The sequence below is a fragment of the Macaca mulatta genome, chromosome 15 (assembly GCF_049350105.2).
Source record: "Macaca mulatta isolate MMU2019108-1 chromosome 15, T2T-MMU8v2.0, whole genome shotgun sequence".
Taxonomy (NCBI): Eukaryota; Metazoa; Chordata; class Mammalia; order Primates; family Cercopithecidae; genus Macaca; species Macaca mulatta.
In genome coordinates, this window is record NC_133420.1 from 56971562 (window position 1) to 56985271 (window position 13710).

Consider the following 13710-nt stretch of genomic DNA (forward strand, 5'->3'; position numbering starts at 1 on the left):
TGATTTAACTTTTTCCTTCCCTTCTCTTCTAGATACTTCATTTCCCTCTCTAGAGCCCTCTGCATACTTTTTATAATTTTCTTGGGAAACAGAAATGGACACTTAATTGCTTTTTTAAAAAAATAAATTTTTATATAAAAATGGCCATAGTGCTCAAAGTAATTTATAAATTCAATGCTATTCCCATCAAGCTACCATTGACTTTTATTACAGAACCAGAAAAAAACTACTTTAAATTTCATATGGAACCAAAAAAGAACCCACATAGCCAAGACAATCCTAAGCAAAAAGAACAAAGCTGGAGGCATCACACTACCTGACTTCAAACTATGCTACAAGGCTACAGTAACCAAAACAGCATGGTACTGGTACCAAAACAGATACACAGACCAATGGAACAGAAGAGGCCTCAGAAATAACACCACACATCTACAACCATCTCATCTTTGACAAACCTGACAAAAACAAGCAATGGGTAAAGGATTCCCTATTTAATGAATGGTCCTGGGAAAACTAGCTAGCCATATGCAGAAAGTGGAAACTGGACCCCTTCCTTACACCTTATACAAATATTAGCTCAAGATGGAATAAAGATTTAAATGTAAGACCTAAAACCATAAAAACCCTAGAAGAAAACTTAGGCAATACTATTCAGAACATAGGCATGGGCAAAGACTTCATGACTAAAACACCAAAAGCAACTGCAACAAAAGCCAACATTGACAAATGGGATTTAATGAAACTAAAGAGCTTCTGCACAGCAAAAGAAACTAGCATCAGAGTGAACAGGCAACCTACAGAATGGAAGAAAATTTCTGCAATGGCACCATGCAAAATGGCACCATGGCACATGTATACCTATGTAACAAACCTGCACGTTCTGCACATGTATCCCAGAACTTAAAGTATAATTTTAAAAAATTATTTTTCAGGGGGCTATGTTTTTTATAAGCAATGATTTGTACATGCAGTCAAAAATTGTTAACTGTTACTGGAGTTCTGAGTTGTCCAAGGATCTTAAAATTATGAAATTTCCATAAATTCCAGATTCATGTCCAAGGATATTAAAAATTATGTAGGAATACCTCATATAAACATGGGTCAAACTACTATGAGGTCAACAGCAGCCAGTGCTTCTGCTATGGAAGATAACCATACAAGAAACAGATGTGACTTCAAGAAAAAGCAAAGAATTGTGTTTCAGTGTACATGCAGTGAAAACATACATCATAGATTTTTAAAATACTGAGAACAGGTCTAAGAACCTCATTAGTTGAGATCCTGATCTGGGAACTGGTGTAAAATAAGTACAACTGGGAAGATCCAGGGCAGGATAATTTTATGGACGAGTCAGGTGCAGTATGTTGTTTTTTGTACTTTTCGTTGTACTACAAATTGTTTTTAAATGTCAGCTGTATAGTAACTATGAGTACCTAATTTGAATAAGGGAGTGCACAAAGATATCTATCTTTCTATACATGTATCATAATCTCCACACTCACATGCAGGTACACACATAAAGAGATAGGAAGATGAAAGTCTGGAGGTAATTTTTAGAATGACTAAGGTATAGGAGAAAGGGAGGGGTCATTTGCTCAAACTACTAGGAAGCTGGAATTACAGAATTCTGGTAATTTGGAACTCTATACTCAGAAACTAAAGAACCTGGGCTTAATTGAGCTTCTCCAGAAAAGGTTAACTAGTCACACACAGAACGAATGAGAGCAATTTCCTTCCTATCTTTGATTCTAATTTTAAAAATACAGTAATACTTTTCACAGAATTGGTTTTACACTCAAGTAACAACTCTTACACAAAGCAAAAAACAAAACAGGTTTTAATGGTTAAAACAGATGAAGTAATAGGTTTATAATAACCATTAACTAAGGGAAGCCCTAGAACAAGAAATAAGGATTTTTAATTGCATGCAAAACCTAGTTATCATAAAAACCAATGCAATACCAAAATATCTCAGCTTCCTAGCATAGACTCCAGGTCTTTTCAATTCCAATTCTTGGCAATCAAAATATGTACACTTTTATATGCACCTGGTTGTGGAGGAATAAGCTCATTCACATAGGACTACAAATATCTTTCACAGGTAGGAGGGCACAAAAGAACAGTATTTTCCTCCACTTTTTTGGGTCCATCTTGAGAAACAAAAAAGGCACTCCCAAAGGTTCCTTGGTAACACCTTTGTTAGGTTTCTTAATTACTAACATAATCTTTACATGTAAGGTTAATGGTCCACTCATTTCATAGATCTGGGAACCATCAGGCATTGGAACTGCCTTTAACTCACATGCCAAACATCTGGCTTACTTAAACAAGGACAAAAACTGTATATTGATTTCAAAAACATTTGGGCTTTGTTTCCTTGACAACTTATATGTGCTTAATCACTGGACTTTGGCATGCAGAGCCAAACATATCATGGAACTGAAAGAACCACAATATGAGATGGTGACAGAAGACTCTTTGAATCATTATTCTCAGTTTTCCAATATCAGCTGCTCCAGCTCCCTTATAGCAATCCTACTTTGTCCCTCAGAGCACCCATGCTCTGAACCTAGGTTTAATCTCTCTGCTGAAAGATTTATTAAAGATACTTATATAAATTACTAAGTCTTTATGATCATCAAACAAAGAGTAAGGGAAGTCAGATGCTCATGGGCAGTTGTCCACTATTCACAGAATCTTTAGAAACCATTTGTCTGAGGCCAAGGAGAATTTGCTTTATCACCAAATTTGACCCACGTTGAGCCATACTAAAACTGCACTTGGGTAACTAGTCTCAAATCAAATTGAGCTTATGTATCGCTCTACATTTATTGCATCCATGCTGTGTGCAATTTCTGATGCTGAATAAGAGAAATGCGGCAATTAAAGGCTTCACCACAAGCATCACATTCATGGGTTTCTTGGGTTTTCACCTCTGCATGCATCTTCTGATGGTTGACAAGACTGCGCTGTTGACTGAAACTTTTGTCGCACTTCTCACACTTATAAGGTTTCTCTCCTGTGTGTATTCTCTGATGCTGAATAAGACCCGAGTTCCGGCTAAAGGCCTTTCCACATTCATCACATTTATGGGGTTTATTACCTGTGTGAACACCCTGATGTCGAATAAGATTACAAAGTTGACTAAAGCTTTTTCCACACTGTCTGCACAGATAGGGTCTCTCACCAGTGTGGATTCTCTGATGTTCAATAAGAAATGAGCTCCGGCTGAAGCTTTTCCCACAGACAGTACATAGATAGGGCTTTTCACCAGTGTGGATTCTTTGATGTTGTACAAGATGAGCACTAACACTGAAAGTTTTCCCACATTCATCACATTTATAAGATTTCTCCTTAGGGTAGACTTCCTGCTGTATAACAAGACTGCAATTTGGATCAAAACTTTCCTTAGTTTCATTGTATGGATAAGTCTTCTCTCTGGTGTGAATTCTCTGATGCTGAATAAGACCTGAGCTTCTACTAAAGGCTTTCCCACATTCCTCACATTTATGGGGCTTGTCTCCTGTGTGAATTCTCTGATGACGAGTAAGGTTGCAAAGTTGACTGAAACTTTTCCCACACTCTTTGCATTGATAAGGTCTTTCACCAGTATGGATCCTCTGATGTTCAATAAGGAATGAGCTCCGACTGAAACTTTTTCCACACTCAATACAAAGAAAAGGCTTCTCGCCAGTGTGAATTTTTTGGTGTTGTATAAGGTATGTGCTTAATCGAAAGGCTTTCCCACATTCACCACATTTATGGGGTCTTTCCCCAGTGTGAATTCTTTGATGCTCAACAAGCAATGAATTTCGACTAAAGCTCTTCTTACATTTGGTACAGTGATAAGGTTTCTCACCAGTGTGAGTTCTTTGATGCTCAATAAGGTGTGATTTCCAACTGAAGGCTTTCCCACAGTCACTACATTTATGGGGTTTCTCACCTGTATGAATCCTTTGATGTTTAACAAGGCTCCTTCTCTGGCTGAAGCTCTGTTTACACTGATTACACTGATAGGGTCTTTCTCCAGTGTGGATTCTCTGATGTCTAATAAGGGTTGAGCTCACACTAAAGGTTTTTCCACAGTAATTACACTCATAGGGCCTTTCCCCAGTGTGAATTCTCTGATGTTCAATAACAAATGAACTGCGGCTAAAACTTTTCCCACATTCATTGCACTGAAAAGGTTTCTCACCAGTATGGACCCTTTGATGTTGAATGAAATGGGCCTTGCGGACAAAACCCTTTCCACATTCTTCACATTTATGGCATTTCTCTTCTGAGTTTGGTCTTTTACGGATAATGTTAGTGTTTTCTCTGAACATTCTCTGTTCCGGGGTCAAAGATTCCCTTGGTATTTCCCATAAGAAGATTCCTCTTTGTTTATCTAACCTACCAACAAGTTCAAAGGTTTCTCTACTCATAGGATCCTGGTCAATTTCACTTTTGATTCTTGTAACTATTACACCCTGTGGTTCCACTTCTTCCTCAATTTCTTCAATTTCTTGTTTTACGGTTGGCTCCTCATCCTTATCTCTGTTCAAAACATCTGGAATAATAAACAGGAAATACAAAGATCAATCAAGGTCTTTGAAGCAAGGAGAAACAAAGTAAAATGGGCAAACAAAGAAACAAATCAAGTCAAGGTGGGATTAATCAGTCTATCAAAGAAAACAGGGTAGGATGAAAAAAAATCCCCACTAAGTTCAGGAAAATTTAGGATGAAAAAACATTATTGGAGTATGATCAGACCAAATAATTAACAGAAAGGACCAGATGCTAATGGCCAGGCATAGTGGCTCATGCCTGTAATCCTAGCATTTTGGGGGAGTGAGGTGGGAGGATCACTTGAGCTCAGGAGTTTGAGACCAGCCTGGGCAACAGTGAGACTTCATCTCTACCAAAAAAGAAAAAAAATTTTTTTTAAGTAGCCAGGCATGGTGGCACACACCTGTAGTCCCAGCTACTCAGGTAGCTGAGGTGAGAGGATTGATCACTTAAGCCCAACAGGTTGAGGCTGCAGCAAGCCATGTTTGCATCACTGCACACCAGCCTAAGCAATACAGTGAGACCTAATCTCAAAAAAATAAAAATAAAAATAAAAAAAGATGCTAAGAAGAATAAAAGACAAAGATCCAGGGGAAACAATAATTCATTTATTAACAAGCATTTACTCACTGCCCATCAAAAGCACTCCAGAAACACTGTAATCAGCCAGGATTCAGAGATAAGACATGAAGCCCCCCCCCCCCACCCCCATCAAATGGAATGGATGTTAAGTAAAAAATGGGGAAAGAAAATAATATGATAAAGAAAATATTAAGTAAAAAGCAGTTCCTGTATAAAGAGACAAAATGGCTTTTAAAAACAATAATAAAGGGTTAGGTGACAGAGAGTCTATGATATTGGGATGCAGAATAAAATAAGTATTAAGAAACATGGTCAGAGTTCGTGGGAGTAACAACCAAAAAGGGCAGTCTGTGGTAGCTTATGACTTCACCAACCACAAATCATACCGCAAGTACAAGTGATTCTAAACTCTCTAACAATGTAAGACCCAAGGTTCACCATCTTGTTCCAACGGAGAGGCTGCATGACATCTGAGAAATAAAAATCTTGGATGTGTTGAAGAAAAGACAGCACAGTGGTCTATCATATAACAGAGTGGTATATAGTACATTTAGGCCTGCTTCTGACATCTTCCTGGTTTTCCATCTCTTGCTGGAATAGATATTAGATAATTCCACCAGAAGATTCAATAATGACCAAATTTATATTTGGCCCTAAACAAGCTCCTTTTTCATACATCCTCTTTTCTCTCAATTTTTTTGTGGAGTCATCTTTGAATTTTCCATTTGCTTACTTCAAACTAGTCATTATTTTATTCTAAAATAACCTTCTCCTATCCCTCTAAGAAACTACTAGAAATTTTATTTCTTCTAAGGCTACTTATAGTGTCCCCTCTCGGTGGGCTGTATTTTCTTTCACATAATGAAAAAACATGAAAGAACTCCCTAAACTTTCTGTCCTCTACCTATAAAATTATCTGCCAATGGTACGTAAAGATATATCTGATTCTTATGTAAAGCTAATCCATCCACCCCTTATCGATTCCACTCACCTCTGGGCATTTGCTTAATTATCCTCTGCCTTTCCTCTTTCTTCAATATACACTCTCTATTGACACTTTCCTACCATTACATAAATACGTCCAATTTCATCTTGAACCTGAAATCCTTCTCTTTATGAAAGCCAAGCATTGAAACAAAATCTTAACACCGAGGTTTTCTATTTCTTATGTTTTCCATGCCCAACCTCTTCCTATTCAACCTATTCTGCAACCTATGGCAAAATCTGGTTTCTGTTTCCAGTATCTAGAGAAACTTCCCATTAGATTACCAATGACTCAAATTTAAAAAAAAAAAAAAATGGGCATTTTTTTTTTTTTTTTTTTGACAGAGTTTTGCTCTTGTTGCCCAGGCTGGAGTGCAATGGAGCAATCTTAGCTCACTACAACCTCCACCTTCTGGGTTCAAGCGATTCTCCTGCCTCAGCCTCCTAAGTAGCTGGGATTACAGGCACCTGCCACAATGTCTGGCTAATTTTTTTTTTGCATTTTTAGTAGAGATGGCGTTTCATCATGTTGGCCAAGCTGGTCTTGAACTCTGACCTCAGGTGATCCACCCACCTCGGCTTCCCAAAGTGCTCGGATTACAGGAGTGAGCCACCATGCCCGGCCTAAAACGGGCATTTTTCAGTTCTTATGTTATTCAGCAGCACCTAACACTGTTGACCACCCCAATTTCTTGACATTATCTGTTTTTGGTTTCTACGCTATTACATTCTTTTATTTCATTCCCTACTTCTTTGGCCTTTTCTGATAAATTTCCCTCATTTATTTCTTTTCCTTTGTCAACTGATTTTTGTTATTGTTACCCACATTTACATCCTTACTTGTTTTGTATATACACCCTCCAGACATCTCCAGTTAAATGCCGCACAAAGGGCTCACAATTAACATGGTCATCATCATCTGCTCTAATGCCTTTCCCCACCTTTAATTATCTCCTGAAAGGCACCATCATCCATTACCCTACAGTCTCAAAGCAGGAATCATCCTGTATTTCTCCCTTCTTCTTATTGTTAATCAATCATCCAAATCCTGGATTTATCTTTAGCACTTACCTTTTAACCCTCACAATCATGTAGCTGCCTTACAATCTTTGGCTCCAGTCTTCAGACTACCAACACATTATATCTGCCTTACTGATTTGAGAAGAGATCTCTATAAAACAGAATTCTACCATGTCATCACCTGTAGATTTAGCAGCTCCCTATCACCGTTAGGATTGAATCAAGCTCTTTGCTATGATACAACTCTTCATGACACAGTCTCTGAGCCTTAAGTCACGTTCCTACCTACTTTATCATACTTTATATAGGCAAATTGTTTGTGTTACACTCTTTCATGTCTTATCTTTACATATGTCATTTACTAAATGTCCCTCAACACTGTTTACCTGGCAAACTTTTGGTTTCACTTTAAGATTCAAAGCAATCTTTAAGTTTAAAGCAACAGTTCCTCTACAAAGCCTTTACTAAGTCCACTAGACAGATCTAGGTGTTCTATTTTTTTATTACCAGCCCTCGTCCATAACTCTATTATTGCTATGATTACACTGCATTTTTTTAACTGTTTATTATTTGTCTCTTCCACTGGATTGTAAATTCTTTGTGAGAAGGCAGTCTCTTCAGAATATTTGTTCAGTTATATTAGCTGGATTAGTGGATACTGTTCTGTCAATTTCATTCAAATGAGTAAGACAAAATTATCATTACTTGAAGATGATATGAATGTATACCTAAAATTCCTGAAATAGGCAAATGAAAATATAATCATAACAAGATTAAAAAGCTTGTTCTTAGTACAAAAAAAAGTTAGTAAATATTATACAGAAATGATAAACTCTTCACAATAGTAACAAAAAAAATAAAACCTAGGAATAAACATAAGAAATGTGTAAGCTCCATAAAAATATTCCATACAATTTTTCTGAAAGACAAAAGGATACAGTTAAACAGAGTTAACCACATGGGTAAAGAGATTCAATATTATAAGGATCTCAATTCCTTTCAATCTATGAAACTAATCACATTCCAATCAAAAATCATTTATGAACCAATAAAAAAGTCAATACTTCTAAAGTTTAGAAGAAGGCAGACTAGTGAAGTACATCCTGAAAAAGATTATTAAAGAATGACTTATATTACCAGACATAAAATATAATACATTGTTAAAGCAAATAAAACGATGACATTGGCATAAAAATAAATAGGTCAACAGGATAGGCAGGTGAAGAAAACAAGTGTAAGGCTCCACACAGAGCAGCCTTGAAATGACTATCCATTAGATCTGGGCTTGGTAATGCTTATGCAGTATCTTCCCATCCTGTGCTCATAGCCAATTTTTCTAGATAGATAGTTGACTCAAAGTGGGTTTCACCAAAGAACCTGGAATTGAAACTGAAGTCACTAGTTATTCTGAAGGTAGCTAGAACTGTAACCTATCAAACCAGAAGCCAAAAGGACAGAAGTATGTGAACATACGAGGAAAGACTAAATTGTCAAGGAAAAAAAAAGAGATAAGACAGTGTTATAGACTGAATGTTTGTGTTCTCACCAAATTCATATGGTGAACTCCTAATCCACAATGTGATGGTATTTGGAGGTGGGGCCTTTGGGAAGTAATTAAATTTAGATGAGCTCATGATGGTGGGGCCCCCATGATGGGATTAGTGTTCTTATAAAAAGAGGAACAAAGACCAGAATGTTTGCGCTCTCTCTCTCTCTCCCCTCTTCTGCCATGTGAAGACACAGTAAGAAGGTGGCAATCTGCAAGTCATTGCGGAAAGAGTCATTAAAACTGAAGATGTCAAAGATCTGAGAAATTAAGCTATCAACCGTATCATTGATGTAGCTATTGAAGGTTTTTTTTCTTTTTAATAAGCTTGAACAAGAAAAGTATGAATGAAAAGCCAAAACTATAAAGCTAGATGAGAGCTGCATTATGAAAAGCAGTTAAGATGAAGTAGAAGCATTGCAACAGTAGAGTAATAGTGATCTCTTATCAAGGGAGCTCTCACCAAGGAGCTGGAGATAGGGTCTATTGAGGAGGATGAAAAGACTGTGGGAGGATAAATGATGAATGACGGAAAGCTGTATTTAAGCTGCAATAAAGAGGACAGCCTACAAGTACAAGATCATCTATGGGCACACTGTCACACCTTGTCCATATGGTATTTACATATGGGCACTTATTTGGTTCTATCAACCAGAATACCGTATGTATGGATAATCTGGCAGTGACTGAGAGACAACATGGCATATTAAAACACACACACACACACACACACACACACACACACCCCAACAGCTGATATGGCTGAAGACTAAAGTAGTGTGCAGGAAAAAACAGGCGAGGAAAGAAAGATAGGCAGAGGCTATACTTGGAAGGTCCTATATGATAAGAAATTAAGATTTTTATCCTTTAAGCTATCAGGAACCATCAGAAGTTTTACACAGTTAACTAATACAAAATCACTTTGGTGGCAGTAGAGAGAATATATTTTTAAAAAGGAGACTAGTGGCAAGAGGGTAGTTTAGGGGTTAATGCAATAATCCAGTTAAGAGATACTAAGTCTGAAATTAACTGTACCTAGTCATACAAATATTTAAGAAGCATATAATATAGGCCTGGCTCTGTGCTAAGTGCTGGAGAAATCAAATGAAACAGGTATATTTACCATCCTCACGGTAATCAGTGAGGTTAGAAAAGTAACACATATAGAATGATTGTAGTATAGTATAATAAATTCAATAGCAGGAGTATATACAAGGTAAAACAATGAAAGGAGTGCTTAACTCTGGAGAGAAGGCCCTTGATTTTAATGGATTGAAACTCGCCAGGTTTGAGTTACTCATGTGGTCTTCAAAAGATGACTAGGAATTTGAAACTCAACAGAGAAGACGATGACAACAATATAAGTCAATATTTATATTGTTCTTACTACATGTTAGTGTGTTAAGTGTTTTACATATATTAATTTAGTTAATGCTGACAGTAACCCTATGAGGTAGGTGCTATTATTATTTCCATTTCATAAAAAAATAAACTGAGGCAAAGAGAGGTTAAATCACTATAGTCACCAGGCTAAGTAAGTGGTGGAACCAGGATTTAAACCTAGGCAGTTAGGCTCCACATTACTTTTCTTAGGTGGAAATAAAGATTTGAGCCAGGCACAGTGGCTCATGCCTATAATCCCAGCACTTTGGGAGGCCAAGGTGGGTGGATCACCTGAGATCGGGAGCTTGAGACCAGCCTGGCCAACACAGTGAAACCTCTTCTCTACTAAAAATACAAAAATTAGCTGGGTGTGGTGGTGCACACCTGTTTATCTCAGCTACTCAGGAGGCTGAGGCAGGAGAATCTCTTGAATCCAGGAAGTGGAGGCTGCAGTGAGCTGAGGTCGCACCACTACACTACAGCCTGGGCAATAGAATGAGGCTACGTCCTAAAAAAAAATTGGGACTTATCTTCACAGAGTGGTAGCTGATGACCTGAGTGTAGGTAAGGTCCCCCAGGGAAAGAGTACAGACTGAGGGGAAGTCTGAGAATGCAAGCCAATGGAGGGAAACAATAAAGACTCTCACATGTTCATAGAGAGGTCGAATAAAATAAGGTCCCAAAAGGGTCTACTGCATTTGACAATGATGTTGTTACAGATCACTGTTAAACAATTTAAAGGGAGTATTAGAGGCAACACAAAGGGGCTCAGACACAAGGGGAGGTAAAGAAGTACAGAACACACATTAACTACTCTTACAAAATCCTGACTGTGAAGAGAACAAGCAGTAAATTATAGGCAGCAGCAAGAGGGAGAGTCTGGCTCATAGGAGGGATTTTTTCTTTTTTCCTCTCTTTTCTCCTATTGGAAGAGTTATGAACATACCAATCATCAGAATAAGGGAGAATAAATAGAGACTGAAACTATAAGGGAACAAAGAATGACTGATTAGTTTCTGGAAAGGTGAGAAGATGAGAGCAGCTTTAAGTGTGCAGATAACAGGCAGAGAAGTTGAGAGTTCGTGCTTATTGGCCCCTATTTTCTCTGAGAAACAGGTGAGCTTCACTACTGAATGATGGATAAGCTTTTGGAATAGTCACTAAAAAGAACAGGGCAGTGAGCATATCAAGGACAAAAAATATTGCTAAGATATAAAAACCCCAGTGGAGACTAGAAGAAAAAGGCCATACTTATATACAGGACATCAATCTTTTTGGTTAGAGAATTTCTCCTGCTATGTTTAGCAATTCGGGTAGGAAAGAGGGAAAGGTGCATTTTATAACAAACACAGGATTTGAAGTTTGCAGAATGGGTAGAGAATAATGACAGGCTGGCAGGTGAGCTTGCTGGTCATTAGATGGGGAGACAAGCCCAGAGAGGATGGACACCTTGGTGAAAAAACAGAAACATCAAGGGACAGGAAACATCGTTAATAATGAGTGGGTTTAGGTGGAAAGAAGTAGGAAAGATAGAGAAGTTGTAGTAAGCTCCGCAAGGGGAGAAAGCCTCTCTGTTTTGGCTACCCTTGTCTAGTTAGTCAATAAACTTTCATTGCCGAATAACTGGTCAGAGAATAGGGTATTGGGATTTACGATTTGCCTGTTATGACAAAATTGCTGTGATCAATGATGTAAGGTGCTGAGTGAAAATGAAAAGCAGGGTCCCTGAAGTAAGACCCACTGAGGCTGAAGTATTAACTAGGTCATCCATGGCATGAGTTAAAATAGATATGAAACATGTGACAAAGTTATGTGTGAAGGACCAAACAAAAAGTTGACAGTGAAAAGGAATTGAGTGGAAAAAGACCTCAAAGAAGGAGAGATTTTGTTTGAAGGTGGACAACTAATGCTTTGGGGACAGCATTTAAAAGCTGAGTGAACAATAACTTCCCCCTTCCAACGCTGAGACAAAGGATGGGGAAGGAGGCGGATGTGGGAGAATAAGCGGCCCCCACTTGAAAAACTGCCAGAGAAACGTTGTCCTTGGGAAAGTGCCAGATTTCAGTTAAGGCCAGGAGGTAAGGAACATTATGTGAAGACGAACAGGGGCTCCAGAAGGCAGAGTGAAAAGGGGTGGGAGGAAAGCTGTGGGAGGATGAGCCAGGACGGAAAGTACAGAACAATATGGGAATGAGATTACGAAGACAGGATGCCCGAAAGGCTTGCAGTTTGGTCACTTCAAGGAAGCTAGGGATGAGAGGTATGGAAACAATTAATGGCTAAAAGGTTTGAATCAGAACTTTGGAACTAAGCAGTTTTGGTACTGGTTTCTGTCCAAATATTGTTAGTCTGATTTCTCTCTACTTTCTTAGATATTTTAATTAGAGAAACAGCAGATTCTTACCCAGTGAGACCAGGTTTCCATAATTCTCCATCATGACATCTTTATACAGGCTTCTCTGAGCTGGGTCCAGATAATCCCACTCCTCCTGGGTAAAAAACACAGCCACATCCTCAAATGTCAGCAACCCCTGAAATAGTATGATTTCTGTAGTCAGTTCCTGTTGTCTCAAGGACAATTCTACCACTAAAAGTGGCAGAGGCAATCACTTATCGGGGCCAAATAGGCTAGGAGGAACATGATAACTGAAAGTTTCATATGTTGCCCAATTCTGGGAACGAACTGTAACTGACAGACATATCAGACTAGAAAGGACCTATGGATAAGGCTTTTCTGATGTATTATGCCCTAACAGTTTAATTTTAGTAAACTGCCCCAAGGCCTCTCCAAGCTTCCCTCACCTCACTGCCTACTTCAATTTTCCATTTGCACTGGCTTGTGACTCTATTCAATTCAATTCCTTGAGGTTCTCTAAGCGTGTACCTTGGGGTCCAGGCACTGTGCCAGGAACAGAAGACACAAGGGAAGGTCAAAAATGGTGCTTCACCTGAAGAACTCACAAATGAGAGAGCTAGTCTGGAGCATTATTTATTTTCTCTGGCCGATTTATCAAGTCTCTCTAGAAAAAGAAAAAAAAAAAAGGGGGGAGCCAGTGGGCAGTTTGTTCGCGAACCGCAACCCAGCGCACTAGTGGGGAGCTCCTTGCAAGGCGCTGGCCCTAAAGAGGCGGTCAGGAGGTGGGTGGGGGGCCCGGGGAGAAAGCAGTGGTGCGGCCTAGCTGGGGTAGTGGCGAGACAACCGGGATCCCCGAGGGGTGCTTACTTACCTTTGACTCCGGCGGGGGGCTCGGGGAAGCCATCTCCCAGGCAGAGAATAGGGGCAGGAATTGGGGGCGGCCTCACGGAAAGGAGCCTCTGGTGAGGCCTACCCGGCTGCTGGAAATTAGGCTCGACGAAGACAAGGATCCCTGGCTGGGTCTGACCAGTGCCTGCCTCGGCCCCCAGGCGGTCACGACCCCAACAGCGTATCAGACCGCGATCCCTGGCTGTCCCCCAACCTCGAACCCCAACTCCTACTCCTGCCTGGTTACGCAGCCTTTCAGGCCTTGCTAGAGCCTCCTCCCCGCTGCCAGTTCCTCCTCCTTTCACCCAAGTAGCGCTATGACCGCCCGCCCCCGGACCAGAAGGCGTCACCCAGATCGTTCCCGGGGCCCCCCTCAACTACATCTCCCGTCATGCTCGGAAAG

General features: G+C 39.4%; 1 protein-coding gene across 6 annotated transcripts; it reads right to left on the reverse strand.

The window, feature by feature from the left end:
- Positions 1-1820: 1820 nt before the first annotated feature.
- Positions 1821-13634, reverse strand: ZNF189 (zinc finger protein 189). Of its 6 annotated transcripts, none has more exons than XM_077965439.1 (4): positions 13291-13634; positions 12948-13083; positions 12468-12549; positions 1821-4549 (listed from the first exon to the last, which is right to left on the reverse strand). In XM_077965439.1, exons 3-4 carry the CDS (start codon positions 12499-12501, stop codon positions 2829-2831), a joined length of 1755 nt encoding a protein of 584 aa, XP_077821565.1. In that variant the 5' UTR covers positions 12502-12549; positions 12948-13083; positions 13291-13634; the 3' UTR covers positions 1821-2828. The 6 variants fall into 6 exon arrangements, with proteins under 6 accessions (XP_077821565.1, XP_014972668.1, XP_014972666.1 ...); XM_015117182.3 differs by having other exon boundaries at positions 12468-12552; XM_015117180.3 differs by having other exon boundaries at positions 12468-12594.
- Between the last annotated feature and the right edge of the window lie 76 nt (positions 13635-13710).

Excerpts from the sequence above, each read along its gene's own strand:
- ZNF189 (NM_001261609.1), bottom strand. The coding sequence starts at position 13,323 with ATGGCTTCCCCGAGCCCCCCGCCGGAGTCAAAG. Across the intron at positions 12,595-13,290 it reads GCCCCCCGCCGGAGTCAAAG|GGGTTGCTGACATTTGAGGA; the intron begins GTAAGTAAGCAC and ends ATACTATTTCAG. Across the intron at positions 4,550-12,467 it reads TGGAAACCTGGTCTCACTGG|ATGTTTTGAACAGAGATAAG; the intron begins GTAAGAATCTGC and ends TTATTATTCCAG.